The sequence below is a fragment of the Protomyctophum bolini genome (genome assembly GCF_963924005.1).
Source record: "Protomyctophum bolini genome assembly, chromosome: 5".
NCBI lineage: Eukaryota > Metazoa > Chordata > Actinopteri > Myctophiformes > Myctophidae > Protomyctophum > Protomyctophum bolini.
Genome location: NC_137866.1, coordinates 30588564 through 30610418, shown reverse-complemented (window position 1 = coordinate 30610418; position 21855 = coordinate 30588564). Strand labels below are relative to the sequence as shown.

The 21855-nt window shown below is 42.8% G+C and overlaps 1 protein-coding gene across 2 annotated transcripts in view; it reads right to left on the bottom strand.

The window, feature by feature from the left end:
• Positions 1-1048: 1048 nt before the first annotated feature.
• ephb2a (eph receptor B2a) overlaps positions 1049-21855 on the bottom strand; it is a gene marked incomplete at its 5' end in the record, with an annotated part of 58742 nt that continues 37935 nt past the window's right edge. For both annotated transcript variants that reach the window (XM_080764253.1, XM_080764254.1), the window contains 13 exons: positions 1049-1177; positions 3632-3787; positions 5320-5513; positions 7241-7390; positions 7995-8210; positions 9420-9667; positions 10341-10463; positions 10703-10767; positions 13900-14008; positions 15924-16086; positions 17715-17839; positions 19847-20191; positions 20660-20815. In XM_080764253.1, coding sequence (XP_080620379.1) covers positions 1069-1177; positions 3632-3787; positions 5320-5513; positions 7241-7390; positions 7995-8210; positions 9420-9667; positions 10341-10463; positions 10703-10767; positions 13900-14008; positions 15924-16086; positions 17715-17839; positions 19847-20191; positions 20660-20815 — 2159 coding nt within the window. In that variant the 3' untranslated portion in view covers positions 1049-1068. The remainder of the gene's footprint in view (positions 1178-3631; positions 3788-5319; positions 5514-7240; positions 7391-7994; positions 8211-9419; positions 9668-10340; positions 10464-10702; positions 10768-13899; positions 14009-15923; positions 16087-17714; positions 17840-19846; positions 20192-20659; positions 20816-21855) is intronic.

Genomic DNA, 21855 nt, shown 5'->3' with positions numbered 1-21855 from the left:
TTTCCTTGTACAGTAGATCTCTTCCCAGCTCTTGTAAAAACAAAGCCCTTTTAAAGGGCAAACCCTTCACATTAGTCTGGAAGCCAATATAATGATCCAAAACCAAAGCTGTAACTGGTCCAATGGTTGACATGTGGAACCGGATTGAACTGGGTCTGTGAACATGTGGAACCAGATTGAACTGGGTCTGTGGATGTCAACTGATAGAAGGTATATAGACTGGACTTCATGACGACCACTCGACCAGTCTCTACATTGTAAAAGGATACCTTCTTGACATGTTCTATTTTCTTCTATCATTCTCTGCCAAGTAGGGTGACCAGATCCAAACTGTTCATTTGTATCGCTTGGGTGGGACAATTGATTGATCGATTTGCTATTTTGACTAAAAGCGGCTCATTAGCATTCCACAGCATCCTGAAACCTATCGTTGCCACTACCTGGCATGCTAGCTTCAACAGAGTGGAATTCAGCTCTATGTGGCAACGCAATCATGCTCCTTGCCCAAGTAATACCAATTAAGAGGTGCACATAAAACAAAATGATCATACCGTAGCATCTGTGTGTGAACACTAAACAATGTGCTAGGAAAGCTAAGAAGAAATGTGTCTTCCGTTTTGTCATTTTCCAGCATTAATACTTTGTGCTTGGCTTGTTAGAACCAACATGGCTTATCAACTCAGAATAATGTTTGAGTGTTTTACTGCTTGTTGTATTACCAACAAGTAATTCAATAAGCAATTGTCATTTATTGCCCATTATCCTCCTTCCACAAACGTTCAAAAAAGTTCAAGGCATTCCTTATGCGGGTATGTTCGGAATGTGGGACTACCCAGACAGATCCAGTGATTTGAAGCGCTGAGCTTTAGGGTGAAGTATGAGTGTGATGTTAAGACCCAGGACACAATAAAGGAATGTGCACTGCTGGCTGCGTTGGGTGAGCGGTGGGTTAGTTCATAGTCTCTCAAGAGAATCCTGACATTTTGTGGGATCCAAGGAGCTAGGTTCCCAGTGGAAGGATGCAGAAGGAGTGGGAAGACAACAACGTGCCAGTCTAGGTCTGCACGGTCAGACCTCCACTGAGGTAATCTGGTTCATCTGGGCCCTCATACACTGAATGCTGTTGAGGATCTTCTTCTGGTGGCCTGCCAGCGTAACACCCACTCGAAGGATATCCCTGTGTAAAGAGACCAGTCAGCCAGTGACACCTTAATAGTTTTTAATTTATTTTCATGCTTCATTCGACTAGTGAACTAGGCAACTAGTCAACTAGCAAAAATCACTAGAAGTGAAACCCTAGTGTAGAGAAATAAGGAAGCCAAAGGCAGAGAGAGAGAGGAGAGACATGCGAGACAAGACTGGGAGTCGGATTTGAACTTGCAACTGGCTGAGCCACCAGGCACCCCAACCTTTTAAACTGAGGCAGAAGACTGATGCTTATCACCTTTTAACCAACCTGCCCAGAGCTCTGTAGAACAAAATGCTATGCTAATGAGAAGCATAGGCACTCATTTAATTAAGTGTGGAATACTTTTGGGCACTCTCAGGAGTAAAAAGCACCTGACAGACAGACAAACTCATTAAATACTACTAGAACACATGATAATAGCTACTGCATGCAATTAGGCAATTAACAGTTGCCTAAGGCTTTTCCTCCGTTTTACTGCTGAATGCCCGGATCGTCATTGTTCTTTCTCATTTGATTCCGTTTGATCCGTGAGCACCATTGATATACTTTTAAAGGGATATTTCACTTTAAAAAAATAACGTGGTAATTTATCGTCTACTCTGGCTTTTGTGAGACCCCCCGACAGTTTTTATGTTGCTTGATTCTGTATTTAGATATTTGATATTCATTTTATAAGACACGTCACCTTCCTATACAAACCTCCTTCAACCTTCAAACCCCATTTTAACCATGATAGATTAATGGAAAAGCCTTGGTGACTCATACTGCCCTTTTAATATGCGAGGGTGGCCACTTTATTCCCCATTCAGTCACCAGAACCGAGGTCGGGTATTTTCGATGAATCTATCATGGTTAAAATGGAGTTTGAAGTTACAATGGGTTTGTATAGGAAGGGGGCGTGTCTGATAAAATATCTAAATAGTACTGAATCTGTCTGGGCTGTTCACTTAAAGCTTGAGTAGACGATAAAATGACCCAAAAATGTTTTGAAATCCCTTTAACTATTGTTACCTTTTTATCTCCTGTGAGCGGTGAGTGGTTGTTCTGTTGTTTTCTATAAAATACTTTTGATGGATTATACAATGATCCTATGTACTATGAACCTGGTTCTATATGCATAGGTTTATGCTGCTGTTAGCTAGCTACCTCGGTGAAAATCTGCTTGATGGTAAAGTTACAATTTTAACTTACATACATAGCCTTATAATTCTTTGTGACATGACAATAACTGATCAGCTGTGGGTAAAGATTATGCAAGAAGTAAATTAGTGTTATGTACTTCTGAAAAGATATATTCAGCTATTCAGTTTCGCCTTACACAAACATTAAATTCCCATTGACGGTGAATGGAGGATGTATGTTGATCAGAGCGCCCCTCACTTCACACAGGGGATATTTCATGTTTCAATTAAGTCTTCTAGTACTAAGACCAGCAAAAGATGTTAAAGGTGAAATAGAAACATTCAGCCACTAGATGTCGCAGTGCAACCACACAATCTGCATCATAACCCCAGTGTTGCCCAAAGCACATAACAGGCCCCCTCATGTGGTTGCCAGTTCACTGCACAACCATATATTATTTAGTGGCTGAGTGGAGTGAGACCAGTCAGACAGAGTCATTTCAAGTGATAAAACATTTATGTAGAGTAATGAATTCATTTTACCATCAAATGCAGCTATTGCCCTCACCGACACAGAGATACAGCACGGTACCAACAATGTTAAACTATCGGTTCACTTCTCTTCTTGAGAAATGTACATATCCTGTGGGTGGCCAGTTACCAGTTGGTACTATAGGCTATTGCATGAAGCCCAAATCACAATTCATTCTATTCCCAAAGGACTGCCCGTAATAGCTCGACAACAGTAGTAATTAATTTGGCACACTCAGGGGACCAGCAGCGTTTGAAACCCGGGTAGGGCATAATAAAAGTTTAATTCACAATCATAAATACTTTTTATGATGAAACAATGCTTTCATTCTGCGACGTTTTAAAAGAGCTGTGGATGTATTATTATCCCTCATTAACCACTCCTATAATAGAAAATGCACTGTTTGCCTGAAGGGTGCTTTTCTGTAGGTTTTATTTGTGCGTTTGTTATTCAATCATAAACCATGGTTATGGGAGTGAAGTAGATTGAAGCTTGACTTTCTAGACGGAGATTGTTATTCATAAACCATGGTTATGGGAGTGAAGTAGACTTTCTAGACGGAGACAGCACAACTCTGAAGTGGCTCAAACTTACATTATGAAAGTGTACACTCTCTGCACATTCTGTTCCCATCATGAGAACAGAACACTATTCTAAGTAAGTGCTTCATAATGGGGATCAGACACAGTACAATCTCTGCCCGAGACAATTACATCGACTAAATTAAGAGATATATATACTTTTTTAATCTGTTGGGTTGAATCCATGAATGTTAAAATCAGGACTTACTCTGTGGTCATTTGGGACACCACATCGAAGCTGGCGAAGCCTTCATTGGCAAAGTTCTCCTTATACTGACCCATCTTGATGGCTTCCAGCCAATCGTCCACTGTGCTAAAGGACGAGAAGTCTGGAGTAGTGCGGTCTAGCAGAGGTAAGTGAACACTGCAGAAACAGAACAATGATAGAAGTCTGGAGTAGTGCGGTCTAGCAGAGGTAAGTGAACACTGCAGAAACAGAACAATGATATCAATAGTCTGGAGTAGTGCGGTCTAGCAGAGGTAAGTGAACACTGCAGAAACAGAACAATGATAGAAGTCTGGAGTAGTGCGGTCTAGCAGAGGTAAGTGAACACTGCAGAAACAGAACAATGATATCAATAGTGCTTCACAGTGTTGATTTTGGCAGCAAAGTTTGATTCTCGTTTAGTCATAGTCTTTGGAATAAAGCTTAATTTAGTTTTTGGTCATATTTTAGTCATCTGAAATGCTTTAGTGTTACAGTAGTCTAGTTTTAGTCGACTAAATATACTGTTGATTTAGTCGACTAAAATGTATTTTGGCGGGCCTTGATGCCGTCGTAATGACTGATGATTTTACGCTTGCTGAAAATCTACAATCTCACAACGCGTCGCAGCGTGACACGTTGTGAGCTTGTAGTGTAGATCTGCTATTTTCAGCATGCAACCAAGTGTAAAATGACTTGTGTCTTTTACTCATACTGGATCTCTTGTCCACTAGTTCCTTCGTAACATTTTATTCTAGTTTTTATTTGGGGACGAAATTGTCAGTATATTTAGTCTTAGTTTCAGTCATCATAGCTTAGTTTTCATTTAGTTTCCATTTTGTTTTCGTCAGTGACAAATGGTATAGTCAACGAACATTTTTTGTCATATTATTAGTCGACAAAATCAACACTGGTGGTGCTTCATGACCTACAAAATAAATTCAGGCCCAAGAAGGAACCAGTGAGTAAGAAGAGGACCATGCCTTGAAGAGAGTGTCGTCATGGCCTGAGGGTGTTGGGGTTGGGTTAGGGCAGGGGTAGGCAACCTTTAATATCAGAAGAGCCATTTTTGGCCCAGAAAACGTATTACAATTCTATCTGAGCCGCAAAATATGTTTGCTTTAATAAAGCAAACTCTAAGTATTTGTGATTTTTCTGGTCTTTCAATATTACTTTATTTATTTTATTGTTTGCTAATTTCTCAAAGCATATCAAGTATACTGTACCAGTAAGCCAGCAGCATTGGTGGTGGAAAACAAACAAATATGTCTTATCATGAATACATTCCTCTATTCTTCTATTTTCCTTCATTCAATTTGATTCTTATTTTTATCTGGTGTATAGGCAACATTGTTTTGCAATATCAAAATGAAATAATAACTTTATGCCTACTACAAATTCAATAATAAATGATGATTAAATGTAAAAAATAAAAAACTCTTATTCCTTTTCGTATACTTTGCCGTAGGAGCCACGGGAGAGGGCCTATAAGAGCCACAGGTTGCCTACCCCTGGGTTAGGGCTAGAGTTAGAGAGGGTAAGGGTTAGAAGGCCGTACCTTGAAGAGAGTGGCGTCATTGCCTTGAGGGTGTTGGGGTTGGGTTAGGGTTAGAAGGCCATACCTTGAAGAGAGTGGCGTCATGGCCTTGAGGGTGTTGGGGTTAGAGAGGGTTAGGGTTAGAAGGCCATACCTTGAAGAGAGTGGCGTCATGGCCTTGAGGGTGTTGGGGTTGCGGATCATCTTGTCCAGAGTGCTCACTATCTGGCCTAACTTGGGCCGGTTGTTTCGATCCTTCTGCCAGCAGTCCAGCATCAACTGATGCAATGCACTAGGGCAGTCCATAGGGGGCGGTAACCTGTAGTCCTGCTCTATGGCATTTATCACCTAAAACAGCACAAGAAAAAGACTATTATATATTTTTTAAAGAGAGACTATTATTATTTTGTGTTAGTGTTTTTATGTCAAGGACCCCTAAACTAATATGTATTTGGCCTATCTGAAAATATTTTGTGCCAGGCACCATCGGCTATTTTCATATAACCGATACTATACTATAAATATTCAAAGTTATTTTTAAATTAGTTACATTTACAGATTTCACTGGGAACCCCCCTGAACCCCCTCATGGTACGTGGGCCCCAGATTACTGCAATGCACTTTATACAGGCGTGCCTAAGAAAACCACGGCCCGTCTACAACTCATTCAAAATGCAGCAGCCAGAAAAAGGGACCACATTATTCCGGTACTTGCATCCCTGCTCTGGATCCCCGTGAAATTTAGGATCTAATTTAAAGTTCTACTTGCTTTTAAAGTCAAGAAGGGTTCCTATCTGTCAGATTGCCTGCATGATTATGTCCCAGCTCGCCTCCTTACTAAACGGCTGATCGAAATCCCAACAAATGGCAAGAGACACAGCAAAGCTGCCTTTGCCAGCTACGTACCAATTAAGGATTTGGAACTCTCTCCCCCTACATATACTGTATATCAGACTGGCAACCTCGGTCGATGGCTTCAAAAGGCAGCTAAAAACCAATTTTTAAGACCTTGCTTTTAACTGATCGTATTTTTTATTTTAATTCTTTTTTAACTAATATTGTCTTACTTTTACTACTGACCAGATCTGAACTTATTAACCCTGTTTTTACCCGTTGTTTCTTCTTTTAATTTTAATTTGTATGTAAAGCACTTTGAACTGCACTTGTGTCTGAAAGGTGCTCTATAAATAAAGATTATTATTATATATTGTTATTACTAAAATACCTGCATTATGAATGATGGGGCAGGATTATAAAGATTCAGGGTACTATTCATGTGTTTTGGTGTGGATTTCTCCTTTAAGTAAAACAATTGAGTACTTTTTCCACCACTGGATATTAGGGGTGGGACTATATATCGATATTGCGATATTATGATATATATATTGCCATGCACAATATATATAGATATCGTATCATCCTCCCAATATTTTGATATTGATTAGTTAGTACTAGTAGTAGTAGTAGGCTACCCATTGTTGTGGACAGACAAGCTGTTCAGTGTTCACAAGTTGCAAAGTTGTAGTCAGTGTTTTACTGTTTGGAGGAGGCAAGATTCATGTACTTATTGGCCAGTTTGTGACACAAAAGAAATCTTAAAAGATTTTGGAATAAATACATAATTCCAGATTGCTGCATTTTATGGATATTTTTAAGTGGTGCACTGCAAACCACTTCCTTAAGTGAGTGTGTGTGGGTCCCTGCCTGGCTGGTTACTTATATCATTACTTATATCGTGATATATCGTTGATGAAATCTCTTATTGCTCTCTATTGCAATATATCGAATATCGTGATAGTATCATTATCGAGGGCCTAATATGACCAAATATGTAGGGCTCCATTTTCGTCACCGCTAAACCCCTTATTTCTAAACTTATTTTGAATAGTTCAACTAGCCAATCTACAATGATACGTTGTGAGCTTGTAGACTGGCCATTTTAACTATTCAAAAATGTTTTGCAAAATAGTTAAAAAAAGACAAAGAAGTTTAGGGTTAAGGGGTTTAGCGGTGACGAAAATGGAGCCCATGGTGAGGTACCCATATGGTCCCACCCCTACTGGATATATACTCACATCTTGGTTGCTCATGTCCCAGTAGGGCCTCTCGCCGTAGGACATCACCTCCCACATGACGATGCCGTAGCTCCAGCAGTCACTGGAGGAGGTGAACTTCCTGTACTGAATGGCCTCGGGAGCTGTCCATCTGATGGGGATCTTCCCGCCCTGGTGAAGATACACAGTGCCAAAGTATTTTTGGTTGCCAAAGTTTTTAATATAATTTAAACGGCCGGTGATCATTCTGGCATGTGTCCATTCATTGACTATAATGTAAAATCCCCTGTTAATCAGAGTGTATACCAGGGGTGCCCAGATCACAAAGGCTGTGCAGGTAGACCACATGACATGCCCCTAAACAGAATTTAACTATATAACTATATATTTAAAAAATAACTATTTTTTGGCATCTGCCACTTGAATTAATTAAGTTGACTTGATTGATTGACATCAAAAAGGCCTGTCAGCACAAACCCATAATGAAATACTTTGTTTTCAAGATTGTTGCTGTGCACACATTTCGGTAGAATTACAAATTAACGTACTTTACTACTAAAAGTACCAAAAGTAGAAAGTATACTGACTATGCAGAATGTCCCAATTTCAAGTTTTCAAATGTAGACAAATATTAGCAGATCTACAAGGTAACTAGTAACTAAATTGGACATGCTCAAGTAAAGTACAAATTCTTCAAAATTGTACTTAAGGACAGTACTTAAGTAAATGCACTTAGTTACTTTCCACCGGTGCTAAATGCCCGCCGGTGACTCACCAGAGCGCTGGTGTAAGTGGGGTCTGACGTGTCGTCCTCTAAGAAGCGCGACAGGCCAAAGTCAGACACCTTACACACCAGGTTGCTGTTGACCAGGATATTCCGGGCCGCCAGGTCTCGATGGACATAGTTCATGTCACACAGGTACTTCATCCCTGCTGCTATGCCACGTAGCATGCCCACCAACTGGATTACTGTGAACTGGCCATCGTTTTGCTGAAGGAAAAAAGAAAAAAATAATCAAAAGCTAAATTGACAGATAATAAAGAATGAAAAACAGGTGCCCTTCCTCTGGAAACTGCCCGTGGTTGAGGCAGTGGGTGCTCAGCTTTGATTGGTTGAGGCAGTGGGTGCTCAGCTCTGATTGGTTGAGGCAGTGGGTGCTCAGCTCTGATTGGTTGAGGCAGTGGGTGCTCAGCTCTGATTGGTTGAGGCAGTGGGAGCTCAGCTCTGATTGGTTGAGGCAGTGGGTGCTCAGCTCTGATTGGTTGAGGCAGTGAGTGCTCAGCTCTGATTGGTTGAGGCAGTGGGTGCTCAGGCTTTGAAAATAACTTAACTAATCATAAACCAACTAAATGGAAAAAGCGGCACTCGTTTCGGCAGAGCCTTCTTCAGAGCAGAATAAAAAGTGTTCGTCTTAGTAAACGTTTTACTCGGGGGGCATCATGTTATAAGTGACAACTGAAGACTGTAGTGATGATGTAATAAGCAAACCCTCGAGCTGTTCCAATGTGGATAATGTTACTTCTAGGACACAGACAGCATGGTGGAATTACTGATTCAGAGGTGTAAGCCCGGCCTACATGATATTACATTGACCTAAAGTGCAAGTCCACTTTGGCAGAGGTTTGGGTTGGGTTGTGTTCTCCAAATGTGGACAAGAAATAAAGAATAATTGGAACAATTATTTTTTTATTTCTTGTCCACATTTGGAGTTACATCATGGCAAGGTAACTACTAACTATACAACCCAAACCTGTGGTCTTACCCTTCAAACCTATCACTTCCAAAGCATGCGTCAAGTATTTTAGTTGAACATTGGTTCTTTTCAGCGAGCTATACAATGAAGTACATGCTTAAAGGGCCTTGCAAACGGGGAGCAATAAAACACGCCTAAAATATAAATAATATTAATAAAAATAAAACAATGGAGTACATGCTTTACCCTGAGGAAGGAGTCCAGCTAGGGATCCTATACAATGGAGTACATGCTTTACCCTGAGGAAGGAGTCCAGCTAGGGATCCTATACAATGGAGTACATGCTTTACCCTGAGGAAGGAGTCCAGCTAGGGATCCTATACAATGGAGTACATGCTTTACCCTGAGGAAGAAGTCCAGCTAGGGATCCTATACAATGGAGTACATGCTTTACCCTGAGGAAGGAGTCCAGCTAGGGATCCTATACAATGGAGTACATGCTTTACCCTGAGGAAGGAGTCCAGGGACCCGTTCTCCATGAACTCTGTGATGATCATGACAGGGCTGCTCTTGGTCACCACTCCCTCCAGGTGGATGATGTTGGGGTGGTCAAACTGGCCCATGATGGACGCCTCACTCAGGAAGTCCCGTCTCTGGCGATCTGTGTAGCCCCCCTTGAGGGTCTTAATAGCCACTAGGATCTCTCGTTTCCCAGGCAGACGCAGGTTTCCACTGCACACCTCTCCAAACTCTCCTATTAGTGAAAGAGAGACTATTGGTTCTGGGTTGTGTTGATCTGATTTGTAAAGGAAAGTGGTAAAACCTCCAATGGTACCTGACAAAAGTAGTATCATGTTACTGTAGTTTACTGGCAGTGTGCACAAGAAATTTGGCACAAGCTTAGCTCAAGTGTGTATCAATTCAAAGGATTCAAAGTATCAAGTCTGCCCCTCTTGTACTGGCATTTGTCCTAAGCATTTCCTCCATTCCCAGGAACATCGTCCACTCTAACCAGACAGTGGCCTTGTGGTTAGAGTGTCCGCCCTGAAACTGGGAGGTCGGGGCTGTATAAATTGGACCCAATGCCTCCCTGCTTGGCCTCAGCATCAATGGGTTGGATTGGGGGTCAAATCAACTAATGATTCCCGAGCGTGGCGCACGCTGCGGCTCACCGCTCTAAGAGATGGGTCAAATGTGGAGAACAAATTTGACTGCTGTAACGTGTGTGACTAATCGTACGACTTTGACTTTGTCTAAACACCTGGAAATACTGTGGGAACTGAAACGTATTATATGGATGCATTTATTACAAGATAAAGACACGTCTTACATTTCTGGTCTTCTTCTAATGCATCTAAGAATAACTACACCATGTGGATGTACGTACGGTAGCAGTGTGTGCAGCATGGGACGCGTTGCAATTTTACCTGCACCAATGACTTGCTCAATCTTCACACAGGAGGAGTCAATCTCCTTGGCAAACTCCCTGACGGCCTCATTTGGGTCCTCGTATGTGAAGGGATCAATGTAGATCTTCATTCCTGGTGACACTGGGACAAAGCACTGTCATAAGAAACCAGTTTACTGTACAGTAGGTATAGAGAACACTATGGAGAAAAAGAAAGGTTTTAGAATGATTTTTCTACCCTCAACTCTAACCTAGAAACATAGAGAAAACTATGGATGGCTTTTTTAATAATTTCCCCCACAACAGTAACTGAAACTCTGAAGCCTAGAGCAAAACGAGCAAAACCACTTAAAAAAATAAATTTAGTTTAGTGTGACTTACGGTGACCACTGGTGTAGTGTTGAAGCTTGTCTGTGTACTCAGATTCTGGTCTAGCTGATCCCCTTCTGTTATGGACACACAGAAAGAACAAGATTCTACAAATGTCTTCTAAATCCTGACAGCTTTTTGAAAAACCAGTCAGTGGTGCTCAACCTTTTTCATGTCAAGGACCCCCAGAATTATCTGTATTTGGCAGAAGCAAAGATTTGAGTTCAACTTTCGCTCTGAAAGAATATATTTTCAAAGATTTGAGGCACATTTTCACGATTTTTCAAAAATAGCAGATCTACAGCTACGAGCTTGTAGATCAGGTATATTTTATCCAATATTATTCCATTAAAAATATTTCTCATAAAAATATACAGCAATCCGCAACTTGAGGTACTCTTCTTTAATATTTCATCATGACTTTTCACAAAAAACCCTGAAAAATAGATATCATGGAGAGGACCTATTACAATATAGGGGAGCAAAATCAGCAAAGAATGTGGGTATTATTTTAAAAATATTAAAAAATAAAAAATAATGGAGCTGGGAACTTTTGCTTTGGTCAACCCATTCCTGGGACATGTGAGAAGTAAAAAAATAAATAAAAAAATGGGTATGGGATCACTAAACACGGGTGAAAATCTCCCGGGTTTAGTGTTCTAGGGTTAAGACCGGCTGCCGTCGCCTTGTAGTTTTGTAGTCTCTTTCGGTACCGGTATGGATTTCCGGATTCAATTCTTCCAAGTTTCTCAGAAAGACCTCAGGTTTTAGGGTGTCGTTCAGGTTTTTGAAGGCCTTTTCAAAATTGGCCTCAGGTCTAAAAGGGTTAAATGAAGCCATTAGTGATTTTAGGCTGATTGTATCTGTAGTGTGTAACGTAGCTGTGTTAGAGGCTGTATTAGAGAGAGACTGCTAACCATGTTAATTAATGAACTGATGTTGAAATGCAATGCTGAAATTAATTCTAATAAGCGCAAGGGATGGCAATAACATTAGATGAGCCATTTTTGTTCCACATCAGAAGTAGACTGGCTACGGCATTTTTATACAAATTCTGTTCTGGATTCAAACTTGTGTCAACCAGCAGGTCAAACAGCGGACACACACGCACGCATGCACGCGCAATTTTTATTTGCGGGAATCATTGTAATGAACATTTATATAACATGTCCTCTCTAGGATATATAAATGTAGGCCAACTACAGTGCGTTAGTAGTACTGTAGTTGGTTTTCTGTGAGCTGTGAACAGCTGTAACTACAAAGGTGTGCTCATTGAAGCGCATATCACCAGGCCAGGCAACAGACTAAAAAGGGATGTGAAAGAGGGATATAATATTTGTTTGTATTTCATTATATTGTAGTTAGAAACCTGTGCATTGTCAGCAGAATACACCAGTGACACTACTGTATTTCCACGCTATCCTTCAAAGTTTCTTACTTAGCCTGGGTTCCAGCCTGAAAATGTCACTGCGCTACTCAGTCTGGACAGTCTCCTGATCTCCAAGGTAGACGGGACATATGAAAGGTTGAAATGGAACCGTGGCTTCTGATTGGTCTGTGGTGCGGGTTGAGGAAAAACACCAGTTTGATGTTGTATCAATGCGCACTGCGCAGCTACTGCTGTTGTCCTGCAACGTCCCCTTATAATTCACTAAACTCACCCCACACAGCCGTCTCGAATGGCGGTATTGTTTTCAACAGTGAGAAGCATGGACAGAGTGGCGCTGGCTGATGACAGCAACAACGTGGCTACGTAACAGTTAACGTTATGAAATGCGAGTCAAGCAGCCTCTGTCCAGACTGAGTAGAATCACGGAACTCAGCGATTCAGGCCAGGCTAGACTGGGGTTCTTAGAGTTGATGCTTGGGAGATTTTATTAGCCGCTACTGTATGTGGAACTCCCATAAAACACTGTTTGGTTGATTTAATCTAGGTCAAGTGTGCCAGATTACTGCCCTCCTCAAAGTAAAAGTCCAGGTCTATTTGTACAGGAAGGCAGCAGCCGCAGCACATAGTGTGCAAGCGTGCTTGCAAGCTCACTGAAGTGCCCTGGCCTGAGTACACATCTGTCTTGAACACAAATCTACACTAAGGGTTTGCAAAACAAGGCAGACAGCATCTTCTTTGACCCGTCCTGAAAAGTCATGGTTTTTGGGTCAGAAAACGCTTGTTTTTGTCCTCGTAAAAACACAGAACATGCAGGTATAGTGGTAATCATGGCATCTGTTTATCAGTGGTGGAAAGTAGTACATTTACTTACAACCTACAATTTTGACGTATTTGTACTTTTACTTACTCCACTACATTTCAGAGGCAAATATTGTACTTTTACTCCACTACAATTATTTGACAACTTTAGTTACTTTGTACATTTTGATTATTACAAAATTAACCACTTCAGCCCTATATGCACACTTTTCGGCTATTTGGAAATAGCCGATCTAGAAGCATGCGTCAATGCGACGCATTGTGTGCTTTTAGATCGGCTATTTTAAAAAGATTTGAAAACTTGAAATGGGACAATATTCCGCACAATGAGTATACTGTTGGTATGCCGATACTTTTGTACTTTTTTTAATTCAGGACTTTTACCACCACTGCTGTATATGAGTGACAGCGTGCTGCCTGACTGACCGGTTAGGTTACAGATTGTATATGATTGACAGCGTGCTGCCTGACTGACCGGTTAGGTTACAGATTGTATATGAGTGACAGCGTGCTGCCTGACTGACCGGTTAGGTTACAGATTGTATATGATTGACAGCGTGCTGCCTGACTGACCGGTTAGGTTACAGATTGTATATGAGTGACAGCGTGCTGCCTGACTGACCGGTTAGGTTACAGATTGTATATGATTGACAGCGTGCTGCCTGACTGACCGGTTAGGTTACAGAGTACAGACTGTATATGATTGACAGCATGCTGCCTGACTGACCGGTTAGGTTACAGACTGTATATGATTGACAGCATGCTGCCTGACTGACCGGTTAGGTTACAGACTGTATATGACTGACAGCGTTCTGCCTGACTGACCAGTTAGGTTACAGACTGTATATGATGCCGTGACTGACCGGTTAGGTTACAGACTGTATATGATTGACAGCGTGCTGCCTGACTGACCGGTTACAGACTGTATATGATTGACAGCGTGCTGCCTGACTGACCGGTTACAGACTGTATATGATTGACAGCGTGCTGCCTGACTGACCGGTTACAGACGATGATGAGCACGGTGATGGCGATGATGAAGACCACGCCCGCAGCAGCCGAGCCAATGATCAGAGGCAGCTTCTCCTGGATACTGGAATTATATTCCTCTGTAGATAAAAAAGAAAAGACAGTAAAGCAGTGTTGATTTTGACAGCAAATTTTGATTTTAGTTTTAGTCTTTTGAATAGTTTTCATTTAGTATGAAGTCACATTTTAGTCACCTGGAATGTTTTAGTTTTAGTCTAGTTTTAGTCGACTAAATATAAGATTTTAGTCGACTAAATCTACATTTGATTTAGTCGGCTAAAATGTGTTTTGTGTGCCTTGATGCCGTCGTGATGACTGATTTTACACTTGCTGAAAATAGCTGTGTAGCCCTGTAGATCTGCTATTTTCAGCATAGTCCAGTAGTCCCTTACTAACATTTTAGTCTAGTTTTCATTTGTTGACGAAATAGTCAATATATTTACCGGTACTTTAAAGGTAGTCGACGAACATCTTTCGTCATAGTTTTAGTCGACCAAATCAACACTGCGGTGTTGATTAAAGGCCTTTTCAGACGGGCAGCATCTCACGCGCCTATAGTGGTTCATTTTCAAGGACAGGCGTGGCGTTTATTTTGGACGTGCAGGAGAAGTTGAGTGAGTGACAACGCAAGTGTATTTTCACGAGTGCAGTCCAGTGAAATTGTGATGATCCAGGCAACGATGCCTGCGTCACTCGCTCCCCAATAATATGTCCAAATTTGAATTACTTATTCAGACAGCCAGCAATGAGTAAAATGCTCCAAAATTAGTGGGGCCACAATCTGCATTCAAAGATGTTCCTAGAAGCTTTGTCATTGGTCGAAAAAAAAAACCCGGTCGACAGGCAAATCGACGAATGACAAAGCGTCTAGGAACATCTTTGAATGAAGATTGTGGCTCCTAGATGTGTCACAGAGACAAAAAATGTTTGGGAGCGTTTTACCCATTGCTGGCTGTCTGAATACCAGAAATAGCATGACCCTCAGATCACTTATGTGTCTCAAAATAGACACACATAACACACTGGCACATGTGCCAGTGTGTTTTATGTCAGTCCATATGAAAAGAGATCGATAACATGAGGCAATAAGTATCAAGTGCTGTGAAATCAGTGTGTGCCGTACGTACATGCTCAGGAAATATCGCCCTGTCAGGACACCACAAAAATCTATTAACATGATTCGTTCGTATGATCGTATGACTTGTGTCTATACTGTAGCTATATAGGCTACTCTACTGTATGTGTACCTATAATTTCCTGTCCAGTGCCCTGCATCAAACCTGAGCCATCCTGGTTGACAGGGCACACTACATAGCTGAATGAACCCATAGACCTGAGGACCATTCTATAAATGCCTTCTAAATGGTGACAGTTTTCTGAAAAACCCTATCTTTCTATGTCAAACTATTTCATGTCCAAGAGCCCCAGAATTATCTGTATTTGGCCGCCGACCCCCATCTGAAAATAAGTTGTTCCAGTGACCCCCCCCCCAGAAGCAAAGATTTTAGTTAAAAACGTTCACTCTGAAATAATATTCACTCGCTATACGAGCTTGTATATCTGCTATTTTTCAACAGCTAAAGGATAACATAATGCTTAAATCACCAAAAGGGGTTCCTTGAGCAAGACTCAACGGTTATAAATGGTGCATTCATTGAAATAGTGATTTTATCCATTCCAAAGTGCTTGATAATCACCCATTCACACACACTTTCACACACAGATGGCGGAGGAAACCATGCAAGACAACCTGCACATCAGAAGCAATTAGGGGTACTTCAGAGTCTTTCTCTCAAGGACACTTCGACACTAACTCTGGGGGAGCCTGGGATCGAACTGGGAACCTTGCGGTTCCCATCCGGCCGCTCTACCCCTGAGCCACTGCCCCTGGTTGCATGTGTATGAATGTGTGAGATGGGTGAATGTAATGCACAAGCGCTATATTGACGCACCATTTATCATTTTACCTTTTAGATAAAGAGATCTTCAGCATACCTTCAGTCATAGTTTGGAAGTACATCTTGCCACTAAATCGTCCGAATCCGGCCACGGTCCGAGCTCGCACTTGGAAGACGTATATAGATCCAGGCCTCAGCCCTCTGATGAGCACAGTGTTGGTCTGACTCCTCACCACAGAGGAGTTCGACTCCGCCTGGTTCTGAAACATATAGTTTGGCTCATTCAGGTTCTTACGCCATAGTTACATCTACACAAAATGATAACCTGACATGTCAACCTGTCATATTTATTCAGCAGCTTCTGCTTGCAGACTCATTACATTACAGCAGCGGCCCCCAAACCATTTTTTGTCCGTGCACGCCGTTACCTCCTGACCTAGTTCAGCTGACACTCCCCCCACACTCCCTCTCGTTGTATTTGGCCAAAAATGATAAATCTTTGGCATGTCAGGATGTCACTGCCCTGAGAGACATGCAGCTGCCATGTATACTCTATACAGTACATCTCCTTACAACAGTGTTTTGCAGGATTTAGCAGTTTGTGTTAAATAATAACACCGTAAAACCACCATTACCTTTTTCATGTCACGCACCCCCTAGAGGGCGGGCATTCGCGCCCCACAAGGGGTGCACGGCACACACCACAGTTTGGGAACCCCTGCACTACAGTGTTGTGCACAGAAGAGCTCATTGAGCCTCATCATGATGATAAACAAGAAATTATGACAGTCATATTTGTCAGGTGAAACAAGCGCTGTCTCCGTTGTGCATCTGTCCTCCTTTTCTTTTTCCTGCTCTCCAGCTAGCTCATAACATTAGACTTCCGCGGTGCGCGTGTCATAGCTTAGGAGGCAGCCAATCATGACTAGGTCATGATTGACCTGATTGACAACTACTACGCGATTGGCTGGCGGCGTTTCAGCTGTGTTTTAGAGTACGGGGTCAGACTCCCATTGGCCTAGGGGGCAGTCAATCATGACTAGGTCGCTAATAAAAACGGGCCTGTTAGGTTTCACCTGACAAAAACAGCTCAACGTGCACATTGTACAAACGATCTCATACAGGTTTTTATACAGGCATATAAGCATGAGTCCAAAAGAGCAGTGTCTAGTGTATACAATGCCTTGGTTTCAGCTAGGGCTAACTCCACAGAGTACATTAAAACGAATTGGGAAAAATAGTTGGAGATTACCATCACTACAGAGGAATGGGTAAATATGTGCAAAACACAACATGTTACATCTACCAACACAAGAATGTGGAGAGAATTCTGTTGGAAGAACACCTAAAATTAAGTCAAGACAATTGAAAACAGAACAGCCATGCTGGAGACAGTGTGGCCACAAGGAGGCGGGCCACGCTCATATATTCTGGACTTGTCCTAAAAGTCAGAAATACTGGCAGGATATCCACTCCACCTTGGAGATAATTCTGTGTTTTAAGATACCTCAGACTTGTTCCTTTTTATAAGAGTTTCTAATACATGATAAATATTTAATCAAGATCGCTTAGCAACAAGTAAGAAAGCGATCACACGACGCTGGTACCTACAGGACCCACCAACGAAAAAACATTGGATGGACATTACTGAGGAACTGTATGTTATGGAAAAACTAACATTCATACTTAAACTACAAGACGATTCTATAAAGTTCAATAGAAAGTGGGAAAAGTGGGATCTCTTCTCTCAGCCTAGCGATAATGCATGAGGATTTCAATGAATGTATCTTGTAATATGAAAAATTAAGCCTTGTTTTTTAATTGGAGAAATTAATTGGAGAAAAAAAAAGTGCACATTGTACAAAAGACCTTGTTGACAATACTGTACCTTCTCATAGTACTGGAGCTCATAGTCCAGGATGAGTCCATTTGGCTGGTCAGGCTGGGACCAGGATAAAGTGATGCTATTGGGGGCTCTGCTGACCTGGTGCATAATGGAAACGGCTGATGGTGCTGAGAACGTCAAAGAACCCAGAGACAGAAAGTTAGGACGGGGAAAAGCACGAGAGAAAATACGATGTGCCCTCTATAGAGAGAGAGAGAGAGAGAGAGAGAGAGAGAGAGAGACAGACAGACAGACAGATAGCCCTACAAGTCAGAACCCAATGGTACTGAAGTTTCTGACATTTTTGAGACCCAGACCATGGGGTCCTATTCCACCTCTACCCTGCCACCGGGTACGCACACATAAATAAACGTAAATAACTTCGGTAACGTCGTGTCTGTGCTGTTTGAGGGCTTTTTTTTCTCGTTTGAGGGCTTCTGAATGTGTGAACTATAAGTACCTATAAATACCGCTGCGAATTCTCCTGTGGCGCGGAATCCGTTAAGTATTTTTAAGTAAAAAGTAAAGTACTTTGTTTGACCGATTTGGTCGCTTTGATTCTTCTCTTCCTTCCTTATTTATTGACACCTCATTGTACCGCCTATCTGGCTAGCTAGTGGCTATAGCTATGACAGAGCAGATCAGAGGCAGGAACGTAGCCACGAACAAGCCAACCGCACAGCGGGAGGCGGTACAATAAACGGTAAATAAACAAGGAAGGAAAAGAAGAATCAAATCGACCAAATCGGTCAAACAAAGATTCAAAATACTTAACGGCTTCCGCGCCACAGGAGAATTCGCAGCGGTATTTATATAGGTAATTATAGTTCACACCTTCAAAATAACTGAAACGAACAAAAGCCCTCAAACATTGCAGAAACCACGTTACCGAAGATATTTATGTCCGCGTTCCAACATTCCCATACGAAAACACATCACCGCACAGGGACCCTACGGGTCAGCCCGGTTCGGTTCGGATTGGGCTGACCCAGGGGGTTCCGAGAGGGGCTAACAGACAGACAGAGCAAAGACAATGTTGACAAGAGTAACCGCAGGCGTTACTGCATAGCAAATGTGTTAATGGGCTATAGACTATACGCACACAAAATAACTCGTCCTACTTCCGGGCCACTTCTCTACTTGCTTCACAGCTGTTACTGATGATACTAATGACACTACCCTTACGGGTCCCTTACGGGACCCACTGAAGGACACTTTGAGACCCACTGGTGTAGCAGAGGGGTGCAGTACTTAGTTCAGACTAGTCATTGGTCTGACAAACGACAACCTACCTCAAACCCTAACCTAACAATACCCGCAAGCACGGGAGCAGCGCATGTTCGAGCGGTTCCCTCATGTCGGACTAATGCTCTGTCGGAATTACGTGTGGAATACCGTAGCAGAGTGTTTCCAGTGAGCCAACACGCACAATAGCAGCACCCTGACTCTCTGTTTGACCAGAATGGAACAGAGCCTTCACTAGTATCAGCAGTAAGGAAGTATAGGGAAGGCGCCCAAGTTCTTTCCAACATGTCGTGTTCGTTGTGTGCATAGAGAGCCCATTGGACCCTTTTTTTTTACACAATATTTTATCCCACGATTTTGTAACCCATTTTTCACCCCTGTGCCAATCATCTACTGTGATCCTGGGCTCTACACACCCTCCGCCAACCTGGGGAGAGCAACGGACTTAACTCATGCTTCCTTCATGCCTGAGTGTCCAAGTTGCTCCTTTACACCTGCCAGGGGGGAGTTTCCCTGGTTGGACGTAGCGCGTGGAAGGAACACGTTATTCCAACCAGTTCCTTTCCCCTCCATCAGGCGCCCCGGCTGGCCAGGGGGAGGCAGTTTAGAGACCAGGATTACTGCATGTTTTTTGTGAGGGTATCTACCCTAGGGGACACGGGGAGAACATGCAAACTCCACACAGAAAGGCCCTTTCGCCAACCCCGACTTCGGGTATGGGCACTGATGACGCGGAGGAGGAAACACGCCGCCAGCACCCACAGTGCCCCGAGCGGGAATCGAACCCAGGACCTTCTAGCTGTGAGGCGACAGCACTACCAACTGTGCTACCGTGCCCCCAGCCCATTGGACCCTTAACGGGTCAGCGGTGAGTTCAGAGTCGACCCTACCAGCTTGGTTGGTGGTGATGTTGACCGCCGTGTACCGCGCCGAGTGGAGGCTCTGGTCCGACACGCCGTTCACGGCCTGGATCTCGAAGGTGTACTGGGTGTGGGCCAGGAGCTCGCTGATGTGCACCCGTGTGTCGGTCAGGCCGAGCTGACGCGGCACGAACTGCACGTTGTCTCCGCAGCGGGTGCAGCCGCCGCCCGCGCCGCGGCCCGCGCCGCAGCTCTTGCAGATGATGTTGTAGACCACGTCCTCGCGGCCGCCGCCTTCCCGCGGCGCCGTCCACTCCAGCTTCAGAGACGTCTCGTTCACCATGGAGATGACGTTCTGCGGCGTGGACGGAATAGCTGCAAGAAACAGGAGGGAAGAAGAGATGATGCTAGAGTCCAACTGGGTACCATTTAGGTTGCGTTTCTTTCCCCCCATGTTATACTCTTTCAATGTAGAGTAGCCATATATTTGTTTTACCATTTTTTACCCCTCATATCAGTCATACCCAGCCACTTACAGTAAGTCTCCTAACCTCATATCAGTCATACCCAGCCACGTAAGTCAGTTTCACTTCCGTGTTTCCTAATACTACTTTTTTGACCAAAAATTATGATCACTTCCTATGAAAACAAAATAGGCACATTCGCACATTCACTATTTTTGTAATTTGTAATTTCTTTTTACAATTTTCCCCAATAATGAAATGCCCAAAATAATGACACCGGCTGAAAAGTACATTAGGAACAAGTTCTTGTTGTGTACAAGGCGAGGCCTCTGGAGGGAGCGGGTGAAGGGAGCTAATATAATAGTATAATTATACATACTGGTGCAAGGCATCTGCGGTGGGTCCGAGTCAGTGCGGTAGTAGCTGGTGCGGCACACGCAGTTGGTGGCTCCCTCACTAGTGGTGCGGCTGTTGAGGGGACACGGCAGACATGTGTGGTCCCCCTGGGAGCTCTTGTAGTAGCCCGACAAACAAGCTGCAAGGGACAGTGGCAGGGAGTTAGAACCACACCGTGGACAGAACCAGTGCACGGAAACATTCTTCCATTGACTACGGCTTGTATTTTTGTCCAGCTTTTAGGGTGTACACTGTCCCGCCGACCCCCACCTGAAAATATGTTGTTCCAGCTAGGAACCTCCCAGAAGCAAAGATTTTTGTTAAAAACGTTTGGGGCACTATTTTTGTCCATGCTAAAACCCCTTATCCCTAAACTAATTTACTTTCTTTTAACTATTTTGAAAATCCTTAGTTAGTTAGTTTAATAGTTAGTTTAATAGTTCAATAGTAATAGTTCAACCAGCCGATCTACATCAACACGTTGTGAGCTTGTAGATTGGCTATTTTAACTATTCCAAAATGTTGTTCAAAATAGTAAAAAAAAAAGAAAAAAAAGGAAAAGTAGTTTATAGGGAGAACAACAATACAGCATTTTTCAAATAAAGTGTAAGGAAAGAGCCGGAGACATGACTCACAATATACAGCAGGTACAGTATATATATATGACATTATTTGTCACAGGCCCGTCCTGCATCCAGCCTCGGCCCCTCGCTCGCACCCCGTGGAGACAGAAGTTCCGGAGACCCCCAGCCCGCTACCAAGTGACTGGCCAGAGGTCCCCGGACCCCCCCCCCCCCCGCCCCCCAGCTCACGACCGGCTACAAACCGGGCACCTGCAACTTCTTCAAAGCATTTTCTATAGACACAACGACCACTACACTGCATTTTTACACAACCTCTACACATACACTGAAACACCCAAGTACAATATCACAGAAGTCCATCTAAGTATGAAACTTTCCATTTTTAATTATAACCTTGCAGTCATTTCCTCCATTATAAGGGATAAGGGTTTAGCATGGACGGAAATAGAGCCCATGCCCTGAAAGAATATATAGCCTATATTCAAAGATTTGTGCCACATTTTCATGATAAAAAAAGAAAAGCTGGTCTACAAGCTCGTAGCGCTATGAGCTTGAAGTTTTCTGAAAAACCTATGTTTCGATGTCAGTGGTGCTC